This window comes from Rana temporaria, chromosome 1 (genome assembly GCF_905171775.1).
Source record: "Rana temporaria chromosome 1, aRanTem1.1, whole genome shotgun sequence".
NCBI classification, from domain to species: Eukaryota; Metazoa; Chordata; class Amphibia; order Anura; family Ranidae; genus Rana; species Rana temporaria.
In genome coordinates, this window is record NC_053489.1 from 439,608,299 (window position 1) to 439,630,318 (window position 22,020).

General features: G+C 43.5%; 1 protein-coding gene across 1 annotated transcript in view; it reads left to right on the plus strand.

Annotated features, from left to right (window-relative positions):
* CDS1 (CDP-diacylglycerol synthase 1) overlaps positions 1-22,020 on the plus strand; it is a 101,740-nt gene that overhangs the window by 51,538 nt on the left and 28,182 nt on the right. Inside the window, exons 5-6 of the mRNA XM_040326494.1 lie at positions 7,254-7,393; positions 11,831-11,889. Of these exons, the coding sequence (XP_040182428.1) occupies positions 7,254-7,393; positions 11,831-11,889 (199 nt within the window). The remainder of the gene's footprint in view (positions 1-7,253; positions 7,394-11,830; positions 11,890-22,020) is intronic.

The following is a 22,020-nucleotide window of genomic DNA, read 5'->3' on the forward strand; positions in this document are numbered from 1 at the left end:
ATGTAATACGGAAATGCGCCCCAAAGAAAAATCCCCAAGACAACTGGAAAAGAGAGGGATCTCACAGTACTCTGCAGTTGAGAACAAAGAAGAAAAGCGGACGGTAGTATTACCAAATATATTGGAACTATTGAAAAATATATGTAAAAAAGATATAAGGTAAACAAAAGTTACCTATTTAGATCATATATAGTAGAATCAATAATAGGATATTGAACCATCCAAATTCTGAAACTTGTCCATGGAGCGCAAGCTCCAAACAGCTATAATGATAACTGCAATAGTTGTTATCCTCAAACAAGGAGAGATGAAAAACCCTATGGTGGGAGAACATACAATGAAAAAAGGTAAAATGAAAGAGAAAAATCTCTATGCAGCATTTAACTGCATTGTAATTTAAAAAGTGGAAAGCATACCTATGAAGGCAAATCCAGGACAAAAATTCCAAAAAGGAGCGCATAAAACGAACGCCGCAACGACGTGCTCTCCGACCACGCTAATGGAAAAGACAGATAATGGCGGCCGCAAACGCCGTCTTTATCTCAACTCAGACGTAGCGACGTCTGACATCATTGCTGCGTGGCATACGCTTTCAGAGAAGGGAGGCGTATCAAATGACAAATATCCAACCTAGTGGGAAGGGCAATGGATTCAAGTGCAAGCCCTCAGAGCTGCAATAGCCATATGAATAGAGCCCAAACGTCCACGCTAAGCCAAATGAGCATGCGCGCGTACAGGGACCTAAGGTCAGATGAGTCGTGAATCCGAATGCATTAAAAAGCATAAGCACCCACATTCTCAGGTGACTAAAGAGAGAAAAGCTCCTATAAACCAAATTGGGAGGAGAATGCAGATGAACAACACTCCCTAAGCAGGGCTGAGAAGCAGTAAGCCACTGATTGGGGCCATTGCTTAACTGCCCGGGGCGTCCATACAGGGATAGGCGAGAAAACCAGACAGACCCAGGAACAGGGGGAAAGACGGGCGGTGTTAATCAGACCTATCCTCCTCCATAATCAAAAAATTGTTATATAGCCATTCGATATGATCTCAAATCGAAGCAATAGCAGATATTAATTACAATATCTCTAAATAGCCAATAGTCAAATGACAATTTGATATTTTGAAGGAGTATAAATATAAATGTAAATACTAAGGCCCAGATTCACAAAGAGCACGGCGCACATTACGCCGCCGTAGGGCAAACACTGTACGCTACGCCACTGCAGCACAGAGAGGCAAGCATTGCATTTAGCAAGCCAGTGCTCCCAACGCTGCGCCAGCGTGGCGCGGGTTTTGAAGGCGCATGTCGGCGTAGGTGGAAGTGGGCGTGACCCCATGCAAATGATGGGCCAAGCGCCAGACAGGTACGTATCACGAACTGCGCCGTGACGTGGACGCACCCCCATGCGCCTGCTCACAACCACGCCAGAGAACTGCCTAAGCTACGCCGGATCACTGCGTACGCCGTGAACATAACGTACGCCCAGCCAGACACACATCCAACGCACAATACGCCGGCTTGTGTTCCCTGGTGCAGACCTGAGCATGTATGTTGCCGGGTTGCACCTCCTTTATGGGAAATAACTTTACGCCGGACGTACAACTTACGCGTAGCAAGTGCACGTTCGTGAATCGCCGTATTTCCCTCATTTGCATGTTTGAATGGCTAATCAATGGGAGCGCACCATACTCCCAGCCTAAATGTGCGCCCACTCTAGGCCGGCGTAAGCCAGATACGTCGGCGGGGTGTAGCCTGTTTTTAGGCGCATATTAGTTTGTGGGTCTGGCGCACAGATACGACGGCGCACATTTGCACTTACGTCGGCGTAACTTGTTATACGTCGGCGTAAGTGCTTTGTGAATCTGGGCCTAATTATTTTAGTGGGCAAGAAAACATTCACGTTAATTCAGGTATAAATTACAGAAAACATTTTTACACTATAATGCACAAAAGCAAAGACAACTGTAATACAAACATTTATACCAAAATAAATTGGCATACAGCAAAAAAACATACATATTGAAAAATGGCAAAGACAAAGAAGAATAGAGGAATGAAGAAAGAACAATCATTTGACACCGTCAAAGTCCCGAGGTTTGTGACCTCTTACCCCCTTCTTTATATCTATTGTTATTAGGGATATGGTGTCTATATCCCTTCATGCTCACTCACACCCCTATAAAAAAAAAGTGAAAAGTGTGACGTGCATTTGTATTCAGCCCCCCTGAGTCAATACTTTGTAGAACCACCTTTCACTGCAATTACAGCTGCAAGTCTTTCTGGGGATGTCTCTACCAGCTTTTCACATCTAGAGTGTCATTTTTACCCATTCCTCTTTGCAAAATAGCTCAAACTCTGTCAGATTGGATGGAGAGCGTCTTGCCACAGATTGTCAATTGGATTTAGGTCTGGACTTTGACTGGGCCATTCTAACACATGAATATGCTTTGATCTAAACCAGGGATATGCAATTAGCGTACCTCCAGCTGTTGCCAAACTATAAGTCCCACCATGCCTCTGCCTCTGTGTGTCATGCTTGATGCTGTCAGAGTTTCGCTATGCCTCATGGGACTTGTAGTTTGGCAACAGCTGGAGGTCCGCTAATTGCATATCCCTGATCTAAACCATTCCATTGTAGCTCTGGCTCTGTTTAGGGTCGTTGGCCTGCTGGAAAGTTGAACATCCGCCCCAGTCTCAAGTCTTTTGCAGACTCTAACAGGGTTTCTTCGATTGCCCTGTATTTGGCTCCATCCATCTTCCCATTAACACTGACCAGCTTCCCTTCCTGCATAAGAAAAGCATCCCCACACATAGGGTTTTGCTTTTTAGGCAAAAAAATTCAAATATGGTCTCATCTGACCAGAGCACCTTCTTCCACATGTTTGCTGAAAACTGTAAATTGGTCTTATGGCTTTCTTTTAACAATGGATTTCTTCTTGCTGCTCTTCCATAAAGGCCAAATTTGTGGAATGCACGACTAATAGTTGTCTTGTGAACAGATTCTCACATCTGACCTGTGGATCTCAGCAGCTCCTGCAGAGTTACCATGGGCCTCTTGGCTGCTTCTCTGAATAATGTTCTCCTTGCCCGACCTGTCAGTTTTAGGTGGACGGCCATATCTTGGTAGGTTTGCAGTTGTGCCATACTCCCTTTTTTTTTTTACCCCTTTCCTGACCAGGCATTTTTTTGCGATACTGTACTGCGTAGCTTTAACTGACAATTGCAACGTTGTACCCAGACAAGATTTGATGTCCTTTTTTTTCCCACAAATAGAACTTTTCTTTTGGTGGTTTTTGATTTTATTTGCTGCGCTATAAACAAAAAAGTGATTTTTTTTTTTTTACTTTCTGCTATAATACATAGCCCAAAAAAAAATGTATTCATCAGTTTAGGCCAATATGTATTGTGCTACATATTTTTGGTAATTTTTTTATGCCATAAGCGTATATTGATTGGTTTGCACAAAAGTTATAGCATCTACAAATAGGGGAAAACTTTAGGGACTTTTTACTGGTAATGGTGACTATCTGTGATTTTTAGCTATAAAAATGCACTGATCACTATATAAATGGCAATGGCAGGGAAGGGGTTAACACTAGGGGGCAATCAATGGGTTAACTGTGTTCCCTGGGAGGTGTTTCTAACCTGCCTGGGGGCTGCCTGGGAAAAGAGAGAGATCGCTGTTCCTGATCACTAGGAACAGCTGATCTCTCTCCTCCCCTGTCAGAACGGGATCTGTTTGTTTACATTGACAGATCCCCCCCGCAACCTGGCTCTCTTTCCCTTGATTGGTCTGCCGGACATCAAGTCCGCTGGACCTGTAGAGAGAGAAAATAACCGCTCAGAAGTGTACCAGCTATGACTAAGCACTGAAGCTACAGTGCGAAACGTTAGCTTTTGTTCCAATTTTTTGCTGCGGCATGTTTATTTTGTGATCGATTTTAATTAAAAGAACATTTTTGGAGTGCGGCTGTCCAAGTTTCCTTCGTATTTTTTCTCCGCTGGACCTGTGGGCGAGCTCCCGGGCGCTTGCGCCCGCAGTACCACATGCACAAGACCGATGTACGGGTACGTCTGTTTGCGCAGCCGAGCGGCCTTGCAGCAGTATATATGTGGAAGGCGGTCGATAAGTGGTTAAACAGTGCTCCATGGGATGCTCAAAGCTTGGGATATATTTTTAGAACCTAACCCTACTTTAAACTTCTCCACAACTTTATCCCTGACCTGTCTGGTGTGTTCCTTGGCCTTCATGATGCTGTTTGTTCACAAAGGTTCTCTAACAAATCTCTGAGGGCTTCACAGAACAGCTTTTATTCATAGTGAGATTAAATTACACACAGGTGGACTCTATTTACTAATTAAGTGGTTTCTGAATGCAATTGGTCCCGCTAGATTTTAGTTGGGGGTATCGGAGTAAAGGGGGCTGAATACAAATGCACGTCACACTTTTTCAGATATTTATTTGTAAAAAAAAATGAAAACCATTTCACCTTTTCCTTCCACTTCACAATTATGTGCCATCTTGCGTTGGTCTATCACATAAAATCTCAATACAATACATTTACGTTTTTGGTTGTAACATGCCAAAATGTGGATAATTCCAAGGGGTATGAATACTTTTTCAAGGAACTGTATCTGTTGTATTGTGCTTCGTTTTTTTTAAATTGCAGCAGCTTTTATTCTTCAGCAGATGAACCCGTAACTTTGTGTTTTAAGCCATTGACTCTGCTTTAAAGGAATGGAATGCTTCATCGAGCACCTTATTTTATTTCAGGATTAAAATAGGCCACAGCACAGTATGATTTATACAGAAACTTTAAACAGCTACGTGGAAATCCTGTTTTTCCTCTTCTGTTTGGGTGAGACTTGGCACTGCCTTCATTTTACTAGGAGGCAAAAAAAAAAGGGATTAATTGGATACAGGCTGGGTTCAACTTTCTTCTGAGAGTTACCAACACAGCGTGGAACTTGCCAGCATCTCATATTTCTAAACACTTAAAAAGAAGTATGGGTTTTGTTTTAATTCATACTTACCTATGTGAGGATCAGACTGATGCTCTAGCTGTCCCTCGCCGCCTCTTTACTGATAACCGGAGCCACCGAACCCTGCCGATGGCTCGGTTCTCTCCCCTCCCCGAGCAGAGCGATGCTGCCTGTCAGCCAGCATCTCTCCTACTCGACTCCTCCATGCTCATTGAATCGCTTAGCTGTGGAGGGGCGGGGATTGGCCGTCTCAGCGAATCGCTATGACGGCCATCAGTCAAGGCAGCTGGCGGATCCAGACTTCTGAAGTCGGGATGACGCAGTGCCTGGACTGAACTGAACTTGGTGATGTCAACGGAAAGCAGACTTCAGACCTGTGACCCGTTTTCAGCGGAGAGCAAAATGAATTGCACTACTGTGTCTCAAAGGAGAAGCCCAGCCTAAAAAGCTCAGGCTGGACTTCTCTTTTAACGAAAAAACTCACTTGTAAAAGAAAATGAATATATTGTTTAAAAACACACAGTGGTAAATGTGTTTTTTTTTTTTGTTTGTTTTTTTTTTTAACTGCACTGATGTTAAAGTGGATGTAAACCCACTCTCATCCTTTCTAAACTACTGCCATAGTGCTGATCTATAAGGATATAGATGCCTCCTGCATGTATCCTTGCCTGTCAAATGTCTCCCCTAAGAACTGAAAAACTGCAGATTCTGTGGGTGGATCTGTTGTCTGGAGCTCTGTAGGTGGAGTCGTGATGTCAGTAGACTCCCCGCCCACTTCTACACTCCCCTTGTCAACATGCATTTTGTCCTGTGTATTACTTACACTGAATTCTGCTATGATCACTAACATCCAGTCAAAATCCAAAAAGTAACCACATGACGTCAGGAAAGGAGTGAGGTTGTCTGTCTCCAGGCTAGTGCATGAGATATGTAAATAACCTGTCACTCACAGCAAGGGGGCGGAACGGACTAAGGTTTTTCTCTGTAAGTCCATTTTATTTCACTGAACAATAAAAGGATTGCTCAAAGATGGATTAACTCTGTGTGGCAAAACTGGGTACAGATGATAGGAAATCTTTTACTATACATTGTGACAGCAAAAAAATAAATAAAAAATTCGGGTTTACATCCACTTTAAAGTATTTGACCCTTAAGATGAATGTTCGCCTAATGTTATGATAATCATCTTTTATGACCATCTTTCATAATGTAGAATAGAATTTCTGCCCACCCCAGTTGACGGGCCTCACTGGGATACTAAAAACAAGAGTTGTCTTATACCTCGTACACACGGCCAGTTTTTCCAATGGAAAAGCTGCCCAAAAAACGCTGAAAAAAAGAGAACCAGCTATTTTTTCTCGCCGGGACTTTTGTCCGGCGTTTTTTGGCAGTTTTATTATGGGAAAAACTTTGGTGGAGCATACATACACGGCCAGGATTCCCCACCAAAGCTCCATCGCAGTTTTCCTGTCAGGAAAGACTGACCGAGCAGGTTCTCAGCTTTCCCCTCAGGATTTCTGACAGGAAATCCCGCACGTGTGTATAAGGCATAACCTGCCAAAAGGTCTGCATATAGGAAACGCACCTTCGCCCACACGGAAGTCATATTGGGGCACATTGGTTGTGTCCGTGCCAATTGCCATCAACGGGACCGCTTGCACAAGGATGCATTGAATACCTGTGTGGGTAAATAAGGCCCTGTACAGGGTATGTTATAGTAGGCCTCGTGTGAGTAGACCTAAAGGAACAGTGACATGTAAAACAAAAAAAAAACAGAGCTCACTATATAATCCTGATAAAACTCCTTTTTAATAAGTGCGATAATAAAATGTGCATTTACAAACAATGGCTTGAATCGGGGCATAAAACAAGGAGAAACCTCCTCCTCCAGGTCACTGCAACCAATGCTCCATTAACTCTCACTTGGACCCTGGCATAGTGCCTTGGCAGCCTGTGGATGGAAGCAGGGCACTGAGGCATCCAATACACAATGTGTCTCCTTCAAAAAATAGGAGTCACTGCCCTAAGAACTAGTAAGTATTATAGAATTTTAATTGCAGGGTGGCTTGTTTAAAAAAAAAAAAAAACGCTGTTGAAATGCTTTTTAATGATATTTTCTTTTCTTTTTCTTTTAATAAAACATAACTGTATTATTATTATTCATTTTTTATTTTTTAACCTCTAATTGCAATTTTATGTGTGCAGTGAATTTTATTTATATGCAAGCATGAATAATTCATTGTAAGCAGTTTTGCTTCACTTGCAGGTACTTTCTCTTGTGTGTTAATTATTTTTTCTATGGAGAGACATTGGCAGACTATTTTGCTTCATCATTACAAAGAGAAGAGGCCCTTCAGTTCCTCATTCGGTATCACCGTTTCATATCATTTGCACTTTATGTTATAGGTAAGTTTGAGACCCATGCCTCTCACCCTCCCTTAGAAGAAAAGTGAATGTTAACTGTCTGAATTAGATGTCTAAAGAGGCTGCCAAAAAGCTTAATTATTAGCTTAATTATTAGGAGGCAAGGAAGCTTCTTTTAGAGCTTATTCACACAATTGTTCTGCATTAGTGCATGTGCATTGATGGGCGGTAACAGGCATGGTGTTAAGGCAGCCCATTCTTTTGCGCTTTGATGGCAAGGTGCATTGTTGTGCCAAGGGGAGCTTCCTATGTTGTGAATGGGCTGAACGTTTTTAATCAATACTAGTTTACACATATGATGGCTGTGATTGGTTCACAGCAATCGCACAGTACAGAGCCATTATGATTGACTCTGTACATTATTAGCCAGATTCAGAAAGACTGGCTTATCCTTGTGCAGGCGTAGCGTATCGCATTTACGCTACGCCGCTGTAAGTCGGAGAGGCAAGTGCTGTATTCACAAAGCACTTGCCTCCTAAGTTACGGCGGCGTAGCGTAAATGGGACGGCGTTAGCGTGCCTAATTCAAATGAGGAAGAGGTGGGCGTGTTTTAGGTAAATTAAGCATGACCCCCACGTAAATGACGTTATCAACGAACGGCGCATGCGCCGTCCGTGGACGTATCCCAGTGCGCATGCGTCGGATAGAATGCCTAAGATACGTCCAACACTGCCTACGACGTAACCGTAACTTACGCACGGCCCTATTCGTGTACGACTTACGCAAACGACGTAAAAAGATAGGCTTGTTCCGACGTCCATACCCTGCATGGGCTGCGCCACCTAGGGAGCAGCTTTATCTTTACGCCGGCGTATGTCTTACGTAAACGGCGTATCTTTACTGCGACGGGCAAGAGTACGTTCGTGAATAGGCGTATCTCGCTGATTTCGCATTTTAGGCGTAAATCAGCGTTCACGCCCCTAGCGGCCGGCCTAAGTAGAAAGCTAAGATACGACGGCGCAGGCCGTCGTATCTTAGCTAGATTTAAAGCGGGGGTTCACCCTGTTAAAAAAAAAAAAAAAAAAAAAAATGTTTTTTTTTATTAGACCATTACATTCGGCATCGTAGCGCGAGCTACGGTATGCCGGTCTTACATTTTTTATCCCCGTACTCACTGTGCTATGGCTCATTGAAGATTCCGGGGAATGGGCGTTCCTATGGTGAGAGAAGGTGATTGACGGCCGGCCCTGGCACGTCACGCTTCTCCGGAAATAGCCGAAATAGGCTTGGCTATTCACGGCGCCTGCGCATAGCCTGTGCGCAGGCGCCGTGAAGAGCCGAGACCTACTCCGGCTGTCTTCGGGGAGCGTGACGTGCCAGAGCCGGCCGTCAATCATCCTCCCTCTCCATAGGCACGCCCATTCCCCGCGGGAGTCGGATTCTTCAATCATCGATAGCACAGTGAGTACGGGGATTAAAAATTTAAGACCGGCATACCGTAGCTCGCGCTACGATGCCAAATGTAATTGTATAATGATGTGAAGGAGGGTGAACCACCGCTTTAAGTGTATCTCATTTTGAGAATACACTTAAAGATACAACGGCTTAGATTCAGAGTTACGACGGCGTATCTACTGATACACCGGCGTAACACTCTCTGAATCTAGCTATATGACTACAATCTTGAGATGCATGAAAGTGTGGAGCCAAGCTTTATTTTTTTTACAGGAAGTCTAAATTGTGTATTTATAGTCCACTGCCTATGTCTCTAGATCAGGGGTCTCCTCACATTCTAAAGAAAGGGCCAGTTTACTGTCCTTAGGGGGGCCAGACTGTGCCCAGTGTTGTCGGTGGAAGGTATTATGCCCCATCGTTGGTGTCAGTGGAAGGAGTAGTGCCGCATTGTGTCTGTCAGTGGCAGGAATAATGCCTCAAGGGCCGGATAAAGGCAAGTAAAGGGCCACAAGTTTGGAGACCACTGCTCTAGATCTATTTAAGTGTTTTATGGTGTGTGTGTGTGTGTGTGTGTGTGTGTGTGTGTTTTTACTAAAAGTAAGTATGCTTATGCATGTGTGCACTGTATGCTTAGTTTTAAAATCCTCAGGTTTGTGACAACTCTTCTTAAATATTAAGAACATAATACCTTTTAGTTATAATAAGATTTATCATTATTGTGTGCTAAAAGAGGTCCCCACCTTCTGACGCACAGAGCACTTAAAGTGCACTTACCTTTAATGAATTCTATGCATTAAGATTTAAGATCCTTGTGCAGCATCTACCCCAGCCCCCCTAATACTCATCTGAGCCCATTGGTGCCCGCTGCTGTCAATCACAGCCAATGAGGAGAAGGAGGGGGATGAGCTGTAAATGGATACACAGAGCAGTGGCTCGGGTGCCCCCCAGAGCAAGCTGCTTGCTGTGGGAGCACTCAGCAGGAGGGAGAAGCCAGGAGTGCTAGCGGGGACCCAAGAACAGGATGTTTAGGCCTGCTCTGTGCAAAACCTCTGCACAGAGCCGGTAAGTTTTGTTGTTTAAAAAAATAAAAAAGCCAAGCTCTTAATATCAAATGGGGGCAGGAAGGAACCACTGTCACAGATATGATTATCCAGACATGGATGCTTAAATGACTGTAGTAGTAGTAGTAGTAGTAGTAGTAGTAGTAGCGGCTCTTTTAAAACGAGCGTGGTTTCTCTGTATATTCTAGCAGCAGTTTTAATTTCCATATTGTTCATTCTCAGCACTTATTGTGCACACACTTGCAGTTTGGACAGTATGAAGCACATCCTTCTCAGTAAGTGTTTGCATTGCAGTCAATCTATTGATTTTTTTTTTGGGTTTGGCTCAAGTATGTCTTCAGAGCAGAAGTCTCTCATTGCTGCAATATAAAAGTAAACATTGTTACTGTTCTAGTCCCACGTAACTGGCACAGGCTAAGCAATTGTTAGCATGTTTTACTTGTTAGACTTGGATTATACTCATCCGACTTGATAGACCAAAGTCACAAGACATTTGAATTGCCATCTATCTCTATGAGAGCTGTTCCAATTGTCACTACTGAAGTCGCTGCGATTTTTTTGCACTACTTTGATGCGACTTTTAGTATGGCTTCAGTGCCAGAGAATATAAAAGTAGTATCGGTCACATAAAAGTTGACTTTAGAGTCGGTTAGTATGAACCGAGCCTTACACTAAAGTGCATCTAAACTCCCAAAAACAAAAATTTTATATATTGCAGCTTAGCAGTCCTCGGAGGTGGTGGCTGTATTCCATTCCTTTTTTCAGGATTGTTTCCTTAAAGTGATACTATGGGTTCAGTTAAAATAACAAACATGTCATACTTTCCTCCACTGTGCAGTTCGTTTTTTTGCACAGAGTGGACCCGATTGTCCTCTTTTGGGGTCCCACGGTGTCTCTCGCGGCTCCTCCCCGCAATAGATAACCCCCTCTTGGAAGCTCTCTCCCGAGGGGGTTACCTTGCGGGCGCACTCCCGGCCCCGGAAGCCACGTCACTGGTTTTGATTGACAGCAGCTGGAGCCAATGGCTGCGCTGCTATCAATCTATCCAATGAAGAGCCGAGAAGCCGAGAGGAGAGCGACACGTTATCGCGCCCACGGAAATTCAGGCTCAGGTAAGAGCCCCCACCATCAGAAGTCAAGAGACCAAATCCTCTATCACAGTACACCCCCTTTCCTTGTGCTGATGCCAAGAAGAAGCTGGAAAGCAGAAAGTGCAGGGTCTGGAGGAGGGTTGGAGTCAGCTGCCACAGTCTTCTGAATGCTGAGACCAGGAGAGGTGGAGATGAAGGGGTACTGCAGCTGCACAGGGAGACACAGGATCTGCAGGAGGAGTTCTGTCCTTCACTCCAACTACTGAGATGGGGGCAGAGACAAGCCTCTCTAGTTCTGCACAGAGAAGGGCAGGATCTGGTGGAGGAGTTCTGTCCTCCTCTATGCTGCCAACTGCTTAGACAAGGTGGAGTTGGAGACAAGGGGGGTGCCACAGCCACATTAAATGGCCTTGTGGGCCAGATTCTTCCTTGCAGGCCTTGCATTTGACACATGATTTAGAGAGTCGCTTTTATTCTCTGTCAGTCCTGTGAAAGTAAAGTGAAATTTTACCTTTTTCAGTTATCATTAGAGGAGATGTAAGCCTGATCATTAAGATAATATGATTAGTGGTAGCTGCCCCCAAACCTAGCAGTATTACCACCTAGTGGAGTCTGAATTTAGGCTGGAAGCCCCATTGACACTTCACTTTGTGCAGTCTCCCGTATTATTCATAACCTTTTGATATGCCTATGTAAATGTTTTCCTATTATTTATTATCTGGAGTTGGGTGCCAGTGGCATTCTCAGTTGCAAGCAATGTTTAATCCCTTTGTCTATTTAATTTGAGTGTTCCACTTTCTTTGTGTTAACTTTCAATGAGCACACAAAGTTGTTAAGCCTATTGTGCATGTTTTTGTTTTTCTGTCATACAGGTTTCTGCATGTTTGTGTTGAGTTTAGTGAAGAAGCAGTACCGTCTTCAGTTTTACATGGTGTGTATTAATCCTCCTCTTTGTAATAGATTTTCATATACATACAATACAATTACACACAAACCTGGACAATTCCAGCTGAGCATTAAATGTAGAAGCAGAGGGTAGCTCCAGCTTTCACATGGAAAGTGGACTTTGTTACCCCTATATAAAGTGTTCCCCATTAGTGATGCCTACTAAATTCCTTTTTTTTTTTTTTGTTTTTGTTTTTTTTTCATTGAAACACTGTGCCGCAATGACTTCCATGGTTTTGTTTGGCAAATACTGTATTTATTGGTGTATAATCCTGCAAAACGGTTGCAAATAGTGTGTGCTTGTTAAACCTCCGATACTGCAATTTAGTCTGCCTTGGAGAGAACGGGGAGAGGGGCGGGACGAGCGACGTCCGATTATATACAGCAAGAGGGCCATATTCTGAGAGAAGTTACAATGGAGTATCTCAGGATACTCCATCGTATCTCTCTTTTTTGGCCCGTGTATCTATGCGACTGATTCTTAGAATCATTTTCGCATAGATACACTTAAGATCCGCCATGTGTAAGTCACTTACACTGTCGGATCTTAAATGTAATTACGCCACCCACCGCTAGATGGCATTTACGTGAAGGTCTCATTTGTTTATGCAAATGAGCCTGCTATGCCGATTCCCGAACGATTTTGCGTCGCGTACCCGTCGCTAACGTCGTTTGCGTAAGCGGAAACTTACTCCTGCTATATGAGGAGTAAGTTTCCGCATGTCCCACATAGGCCATGTTACGGATAGCGTCGGGTCCGCGTCGTGTTTTTCCGTCGGCTACGTCGTTTCCCTAAGTCGTTCTTGAATACGACTTTACGTCGGCGTCATTGACGTTTTCCGCCGAGAACTGGAGCATGCGCACTGGGCTTTTTTAAGCCCGGCGCATGCGCAGTTACTTAGAATCGGGGGCGCGCTTAATTTGAATAGAAGCCGCCCCTTTGAAGATACGCGCGGCTACGCCGGGCCATTTACACTCCGCCGCCCCAAACTACGGAGCAAGTGTTTGGGGAATACAGCACTTGCTCCTGTAGTTTGGGGGCGGCGGAGTGTAAATGCCTTATGCGCCGCCCGCGGACATTTAGAGAGAATATGGGCCACAATCTCCTGTTTACTCAGCGCCCTCTGTAATAGGACATCCTGTCTTCTGGGCCGGCATTGGACCAGTGTTCTGTCTATAATAGAAGCCGGTCCAGGAGGCGGGACTTTGAATTAAAGCGGCCGCCGAGTAAACAGGAGATTCTCGCTATATGTAATCTGACGGCGCTCATCCCGCCCCTCTCCCTGAGAATGGGCATTGATCAAGATGCATTCATGGCAATGGGGAGGCTGCAGATGGGCATTATTTAAGCTGCATTGATGGGCAATTGTGAAGCTGCAGATGGGCATTGATCAAGCAGCATTCATAGGCAATTTTGAGGCTGCAGATGGGCATTGATCAGGCTGCATTGATGGTCACTGACCCTTATTTTGCTTAATTTCACTGAAACTTCCCTCTTAAAATTAAGATGCGATTTATATGCTGATAAATATGGTACATTAATCAAATTGTCACCCCACAAATAATTGCTGTAGTGGCAATGTAAACAGATCTTAGCAGCCACCGTGTCCTCTTGTAGGTAGGGGGATTTAAAACGGGGATTATTGCCACCACCCCAATGCCCCCTCTGTGAATTAGGCCTTAATGTAAACTGTATGTCAAAATGAGCAACATATCTAGAGTTCTAGGTGGCTGAAATGATACACAAGTCTCAACTCCATTCACAAGGTTTTATACAAGAATAACGATCCTTTATTTTTGGCAAGTTGGCTATCGTTTTCAGATCTCATTGGTTGAAAACTGCAGTCATGTTTTTGAAAGTAAGGATCTTTTATCTTATCTCAGGCTAGTGAATGAAAACTTTAATCTGCAAACGTTGATATTGTCCTTTGTCCAACTGATCCTATTGATTACCCTAATAAATGGCTGCCTCGCAGACCAATAGGGAGGTTTAGAAGGTGGATGGGACAGTGCCAGGCTCAAACTTGAATTGGCCAAACTCTTGATCGTTTTACTTTAACCTGTTCCAATGCCTACAACTACAACACTGTAACGCTAACATGTATGCATGCTGTCAGGCCTCGTACACACGACAGAGTTTCTCGGCAGAATTCACCGAGAAACTCGGTCAAAACCCGGATTCTGCCGAGAAACTCTGTCGTCTGTACAGTTTTGGCTCGATGGAGCCGCCGAGGAACTCGACGAGAAAATAGAGAACATGTTCTCTATTTTCTCGTTGTCCTCGTTCTTCTATGGGAGAAGCCGGCCCGCCGAGCTCCTCGGCGGCTTCATCCCAAAACTCGACGAGGAACTCGACGTGCCAAGCACGTCGAGTTCCTCTGTCGTGTGTACGGGGCCTTAGAGTATATGTCCATGGGTGGAGTATGTTTGTTTCCTTGAAATTGCTACAGGCTAATGTTAGGAACACTGATATGTCTATATTGTATTACATAAAGGGCCTGATATATATAAAATGTGCCAGAAAGTAAAAACCCTGTGCTGATAATAGCTGCCGGTATGGATATACCAGTCAGCGTTCTATGAAAATGTTGTAAAACTAAACAAAGGAATCTGATACAATGGCATTCACTCCCTTTCAATTATGACGTACAATTAATTTTAGAAACCGAACGAGGAGCTATTGGGAGGCACAATGGACACTCGTTAACCCTAATCGAAGAGTAGTGCCACCTCCCAACCAAAAGAGATTATATATATATATATATATAGGAATACTTGAACTGCAGTTTATGGCCACAACCACACCAAATAAGATAAAATACAAATGGGTTGTCTGTATTTTCCATCACAAAATAAAATACAGATGGTATAAACTACAAATGAGATAAAATACAAATGGGATTCGGTAGGGGTTCCCTTACAGGGAGTACCTTTTTTAAGATTTTTCTAATCAAGCCATACATTTTGGCCTGTCTGTAACTGAGCCTTTTGGAGGTCCCCTTTATTGGCTCTATAAATTTGTTTGAGAATGGCTTAGTTCCTTATTTTCCTTCTTCCATTTATGTATAATTTGTGGATTTCAGGGGACAAGCTGTCTTGTGTAAGGTTGTCATGTCAGGTGCTTTGGAATATTTGGAATTGAATGGATTTATTATGAGGGCCACTTCCCAAATCTACATTTTTAGATGAATTATACACTTCTCTGATATTTTACATTATTTGGATCCTGGCCCTTTGTTTATGGTTTCCCGTGTGGCACGTTGTACCTGGGTTATTACCTCCGGCCGCTGTTACTGTAACATTTCTATGTTGGATCCCCTTGCTCCTGAAGAAGTAAAATACGTGAAACATGTTGAGCTTTATGTGAAGGGGTGGTGGTGCCCTCTTCCAGTTTGGACTCCTAGGCCCAGATTCACAAAAGAAATACGATGGCGCATCTCCAGATACGCCGTTGTATCTCTGCCTAGCGCCGTCGTATCTATGCGACTGATTCATAGAATCAGTTACGCATAGATATTCAGGAGATCCGACAGGCGTAAGTCTCTTTCGCCGTCGGATCTTAACTGCAATTTTTTTTTTGCCCGCTAGGTGGCGCTTCCGTCGATTTCCCTGTCGAATATGCAAATTAGCTAGATACGCGAATTCCCGAACGTACGCGTGGGCGACGCAGTAAAGTTACGACGTTTACGTTAGGCTTTTCCCGGCGTAAAGTTGCCCCTGGGTCTATGAGGCGCAGTCAATGTTAAGTATGGCCGTCGTTCCCTCGTCGAAAATTTTAAAAATGACGTAGTTTGCGTAAGTCGTCCGTGAATGGTGCTGTACGTAATTTACATCCACGTCAAAACCAATGACGTCCTTGCGACGTCATTTAGAGCAATGCACGCTGGGATATTTTAGGGACGGCGCATGAGCAGTTCGTTCGGCGCGGGGACGCGCATCATTTAAATGATGCACGCCCCCCTACCCGCCAAATTTGATTTCCGCCGGGTGATTTACGTTACGCCGCTGCAACTTTACACACAAGTGCTTTGTGAATAAAGCACTTGCCTGGAAAACTTGCGGCGGCATAACGTAAATGAGATGCATTACGCCCACACAGAGATACGCCGATCTCTGTGAATCTGGGCCCTAGTCTATAACTCAATTGTGCATATTACACTACAGGGTATTTATACTCCTCTATTTGAACCACCACCCTAAGTCAGGCCATACCCAGCGCACATTTCTTTCCTGCACCACGGGTTGCACAAAAGAAATTTGCACGATTTCCCCCATTAACACAGACCATGTTTCGGAATCCCTCCTGCTGGGCCATTGTCTTCTCCCAGCCTGGGAGAAGACAGTGATTATCGCAAGAGGATCTGCCAGGCTGGTTATACCCAAGTTGATTGATTTGATCAACTTCGTACATCAGCCTACCCAATAACAGTTTGAATCTCAGCTGATTCCTGCTGAACCGGCTGAGATTCGAACCGTGTATGGCCGTCCTTCGTGACATATGGTGCAGGATGTTACTTTTCACTTGCATGCAGTTAAGTTTTTATTGTGCATCAGTAAAGCTTTGTATTGTATCTGTTGTGGTTGTGCCTATAAAGTCCATCAACTGCAGTTCAAGTATTCCTCAGCTATATACTTTTATATAGAGAACATATATTTGCAATTTGTAGATGTATTGATAACAACATGGTTCATAATCATGGTAACAGAGGATCTTTCAGTAACTTTGCAAACCCATACAAATACATTCCTGACATATATTGTGAAGCAAACATCTACACAGTAAATGTTCCATCCTGTATCCTTCCTATAGCTCCAGTCCAGTGATTTTTGCCTTGGCTGAGATGATGTAATCAGTCTGCTGCAGGCAAGAAGATGTATTTCTTTCTCTCCTCCAGTGATCAGATTGCAATATTGTGAATTTAAGAACTTCACAAGGAGAGAGCCTGCAGCAGGGGCTGACCTTGAAGACAGCCAAGAACTGCACAGGCACCAGGATTTATAGAAGTGTGTCCTCTCTGAGACAGCATCCCAGTCTAGAAAGTCGATGCCGACCCTGAATAGTGTCCTTATTTTGCAGAGAAAATTAGGAGTAATGTGATCTCTTTGAGAGAAAAGAAATACCTAATAAATAAAATAGGCTTTCACGTACACATTACTTGAATACAATGACAATGTATCCGATGCTAGGGCCACTTCAGCATCCACCAGGTATATTTTCTATGCCAGACTCATTAGTCATGTTCTATGAATGCTATTTATTTCTTATCTCTAACTATCCCATATCACATGATACAATGCATAGTGAAACTCCCTTCTCCTCCTTTTATTCTTGTGACACTCTTTCCACATTCATGCATTCTTTGGCCATCTATTCAGTAGTCTCATGGCATCCCCTCTACAGATCAACACGTCCTGTACTTTTCCTAATCCTAATATTCTTGAATATGCACCATTTCATGTTCTAGATCTCTGTTATAATGATGTACCCTTAGGTCATATACAGTAACGTTTTTTGTGGGAACTGTTGGGTTCAATAAGTCACTGACATTTATTAGCATGTTGTTTTGATTTTGTGTCAGATTAGATCAGCATGATGTCTGCTGACAACGTTCAGCCTATCAAAGTTAAGTGCAATGCTGTACAGATATGTCAAATGCGCCATAGATTAAAAAAAAAAATGATCTTTTCTACTACACAATATACTCATGCACATAGGCATACAGTATGCTGCACACAGTAGTAATGCATGCTGTAGGCCCCATCACACATCTCTGTTTTGGTCCGGGGTCCTTAGCTGTGTAAACCAACAAGAAAATTCAGATTCCACTGCCTGATTTGGACCGTATTTTTATGCTGTACAAAAATAAGCATTCCTGCAAATGTTTACATGCATACAGTATAATAGTCCAATAACCCAAATTAGTGCAGCGCTCCTGGTCAAAGTGAGCAAAAACTCACATAAAAATTTAAATGCATCAATAACTATCCTAATAATGGTGCATTAAATATCACAATCAGTAGCATCACAAAGGTTGGTGTGACCCCTCCACCTCCCTCATTGTTTGACGAACTATGCGTGGAGTGACCCTCGCCCCCATATACACCCTCCCAGCGCAATTTCTCTTTCTCCTTCCTCTATCCCCCCATATGCCCCCCTCCCAGCACTACGTCCCCTCCATTTTCCCATTTTCAGCACAAATCCCCCCTCTTAGCACATATCATCACCCTCATTTCCCTCTCAACACAAATCCCTCTTTTCAGCACAAATCATCACCCTCATATATGGGTGCAGCCCGCTCCCCCATAGCAACGCAACTGCAATCGCTCACACCGATCCGCGATCAAATATTCTAATCAAAACTATAGAGATATAAATAGCGCAACAAAGATAAACGTTCCAAAAGATCAAAAAAGTTAAACTGTGATCCAATCTCATCTCAAGTGTAATGCTTGTGATCAGCTTCCTACATGCGTACACCCTGTGCACTGCTTCACCATGATTTCAAACCATGACGTCTTAAGCCCCATACACACTATCAGTTTTCCTGACAGTTTTCTCTTCAGGTTTACCAAAACCATCTAATATAAGGTCAAACCTCAAGAATTTCAATTTGTATGCAATCAGGCAGGCCCTTGCACTACATGGTTTTGGTAAACCTGAAGAGAAAACTGACAGGAAAACTGATAGTGTTTATGGGGCTTTAGTGTATTACCAACAGTAACCTTGGAAACGGTGGTCCCAGCTCTTTTCAGGTCATTGACCAGCTCCTCCTGTGTAGTCCTGGGCTGATTTCTCACCTTTCTTAGGATCATTGAGACCCCACGAGGTGAGATTTTGCATGGAGCCCCAGTCCGAGGGAGATTGACAGTCATGGTTAGCTTCTTCCATTTTCTAATGATTGCTCCAACAGTGGACCTTTTTTCACCAAGCTGCTTGGCAATTTCCCCGTAGCCCTTTCCAGCCTTGTGGAGGTGTACAATTTTGTCTCTAGTGTCTTTGGACAGCTCTTTGGTCTTGGCCATGTTAGTAGTTGGATTCTTACTGATTGTAGGGGGTGGACAGGTGTCACTCTTTATGCAGCTAATGACCTCAAACGGGTGCATCTAATTTAGGATAATAAATGGAGTGGAGGTGGACATTTTAAAGGCAGACTAACAGGTCTTTGACGGACAGAATTCTAGCTGATAGACAGGTGTTCAAATACTTATTTGCAGCTGTATCATACAAATAAATAGTTAAAAAATCATAAATTGTGATTTCTGGAATTTTTTTTTTTGATTATGTCTCTCACAGTGGACATGCACCTACGATGACAATTTCAGACCCCTCCATGATTTCCAAGTGGGAGAACTTGCAAAATAGCAGGGTGTTCAAATACTTATTTTCCTCACTGTATCTTTTATTTAAAATTTGGACAATTAGGCATGTAAATATAAAATTCCAGTAATATACACCCAATCCTCTATGGGTCGACTCCCTCCCCTTGAAACACACACTCGCCCTACCCCCACCCAACTCCTAGCCAGGGCCGGATTAACGTAGGGGCTATTGGGAGCTGCAGCTCCAGGCCCCTTCCTCAAGATAGGCCCATGTGCCAAAAAAGAAAAAAAAAATCACAAAAAAAAAAGAAGAAAAGATCGACTTCGAGGATTGTAGCTCGTCGACCAGGGGTCACAGAGACCCCACATTTGGGAGTTATGTAGCTGGAGACCCACCCCACAACTGGTCAATATGGGGCTCCTATCATTTATGGTTCCGGAGATACAGAGATGCTTTCCCGGCCTGTCAGAAGCTACATACAGAGCGGCCCTTTTAAATACAAGCGGACACTCTCTGCAACTGCAGACTGAGAGGATGAGATCCCAGGGCTTATAATAATTATTTGTATATTACTTATGGTAATTAACCCCTACCCACCCAGGCCAATTCTGACACTTCTCTCCTACATGTAAAAATCGTCATTTGTTTTTTGCTAGAAAATTACCCGGAACCCTCAAACATTATATAATATAATATATTTTTGTATACTAAGGCTAAGCGATGCTTTAATTTTTTTTTACAGGTTACATGTTTAGAGTTACAGAGGAGGTCTAGTGCTAGAATTATTTCTCTCACTCGAACGATCGTGTTGTATGTAAACTGTGTGTATCTTGCTCTGATACTATCCAGGGCCTTCCCAGGGACTGACTAGTATCTCTCCCCAGCCTGTCCCTACACACCCTCTCACCTGCTGACCTGTGGATGGGGAAATCACTTCTGCAGTGTTATTGTGTTCTGCCAGTGAATACAATGATCAGTGTTGCTAATTATAGCTGGCAGCACTGATTGTTTTGTGAAAAACCTGTCAGGCTGGTTGTACTCAAGTCAGATAATAGATTGACTTGTGTAAAACCAGCTAGCCCATACATAGATCGACTATGGCTGGTCTCTGCTTAATTGGCGTAATTTCAATCCATGTATGTACCGCTTAACCACTACGCATTTCCTAAACATCCTTCCACAAACCTTTACATTTTTCCTTCCCAGATTCCTTCATCCTCCTCACCTGTACATACTCTCCACACTTCTCATGTACATACTGCTCACTGTCATACCCTCCACACTTCTCTACTGTACATAGTACCCACTGTCATACCCTCCACACTCCTCTCCTGTACATTGTGCCCGCTGTCATACCCTCCACACTCCTCCTGTGCATACTGCTCACTGTCATACCCTCCACACTCTTCTCCTATACATAGTGCCCACTGTCATACTCTCCACACTCCTCCTGTGCATATTGCTCACTGTCATACCCTTTACACTCCTCTCCTTTACATAGTGCCCACTGTCATACCCTCCACACTTCTCTCCTATACATAGTGCCCACCGTCATACACTCCTCCACTGTACATACTGTTCACTGTCATACCCTCCACACTCTTCTCCTGTACATACTGTTCACTGTCATACCCTCCAAACTTCTCTCCTATACATAGTGCCCACTGTCATACCCTCTACACTTCTCTTCTATACATATGGCCCACTGTCATACTCTCCACACTTCTTTCCTGTACATACTGCCCACTGTCATATCCTCCCTACTCTTCATGAGGTCACACTTAACCCCTACAGCGCCCCCTAGTGGTTTCCTCCTTCACTGCCATTGTCATTTTCACAGTATACAGTGCATTTTTATAGCACTTTTCGCTGTGAAAATGACAATGGTCCCAAAAATGTGTAAAAAGTGTCTGATGTGTACTGCATAATGTAGCAGTCACGAAAAAAATCGCTGATCGCCGCCATTAGTAGTAAAAAAAAAAATATTAATAAAGATGCCATAAAACTATCCCCTATTTTGTAAACGCTATAACTTTTGCGCAAATCCATCGCTTATTGCGATATTTTTTTTTTTTTTACCAAAAATAGGTAGAATACGTATCGGCCTAAACTGAGGGAAAAAAAAGTTGTTTTAATATATTTTTTGGGGATATTTATTATAGCAAAAAGTAAAAAAATATTGCATTTTTTCCAAAATTGTCCCTCTATTTTTTCCCTCTATAGCGCAAAAAATAAAAAACCGCAGAGGTGATCAAATACCACCAAAAGAAAGCTCTATTTATGGGGAAAAAAAGGACACAATTTTGTTTGGGAGCCACATCGCACGACCGCGCAATTGTCAGTTAAAGCGACGCAGTGCCGAATCGCAAAAAGGGGCAAGGTCCCTAACCTGCATATTGGTCCAGGTCTTAACCGGTTAAGTTGATTTTCATGGCAAAGAGGGAATTTGCAATTTAATTTCAATCCATCTGATCACACAACATTCTGGAGTATATGCAAATTGCCATCATAAAAACTGAGGCAGCAGACTTTGTGGGAAAAAAAATTCTGTCATTCTCAAAACGTTTGGCCACGGCTGTAAACAACTGACGGGTGAGGTAATTCTGTGCATACGCCGCTGCCCTGCACATTGTTACGTCTTGCCTTTAACCACTTGCTTACTGGGCACATATACCCCCCTCCTGCCCTGGTGAAATTTCAGCTTCCGGCACTGCGTCGCTTTAACTGACAATTGCGCAGTCGTGCGACGTGGCTCCCACACAAAATTGGCGTCCTTTTTTCCCCACATATAGAGCT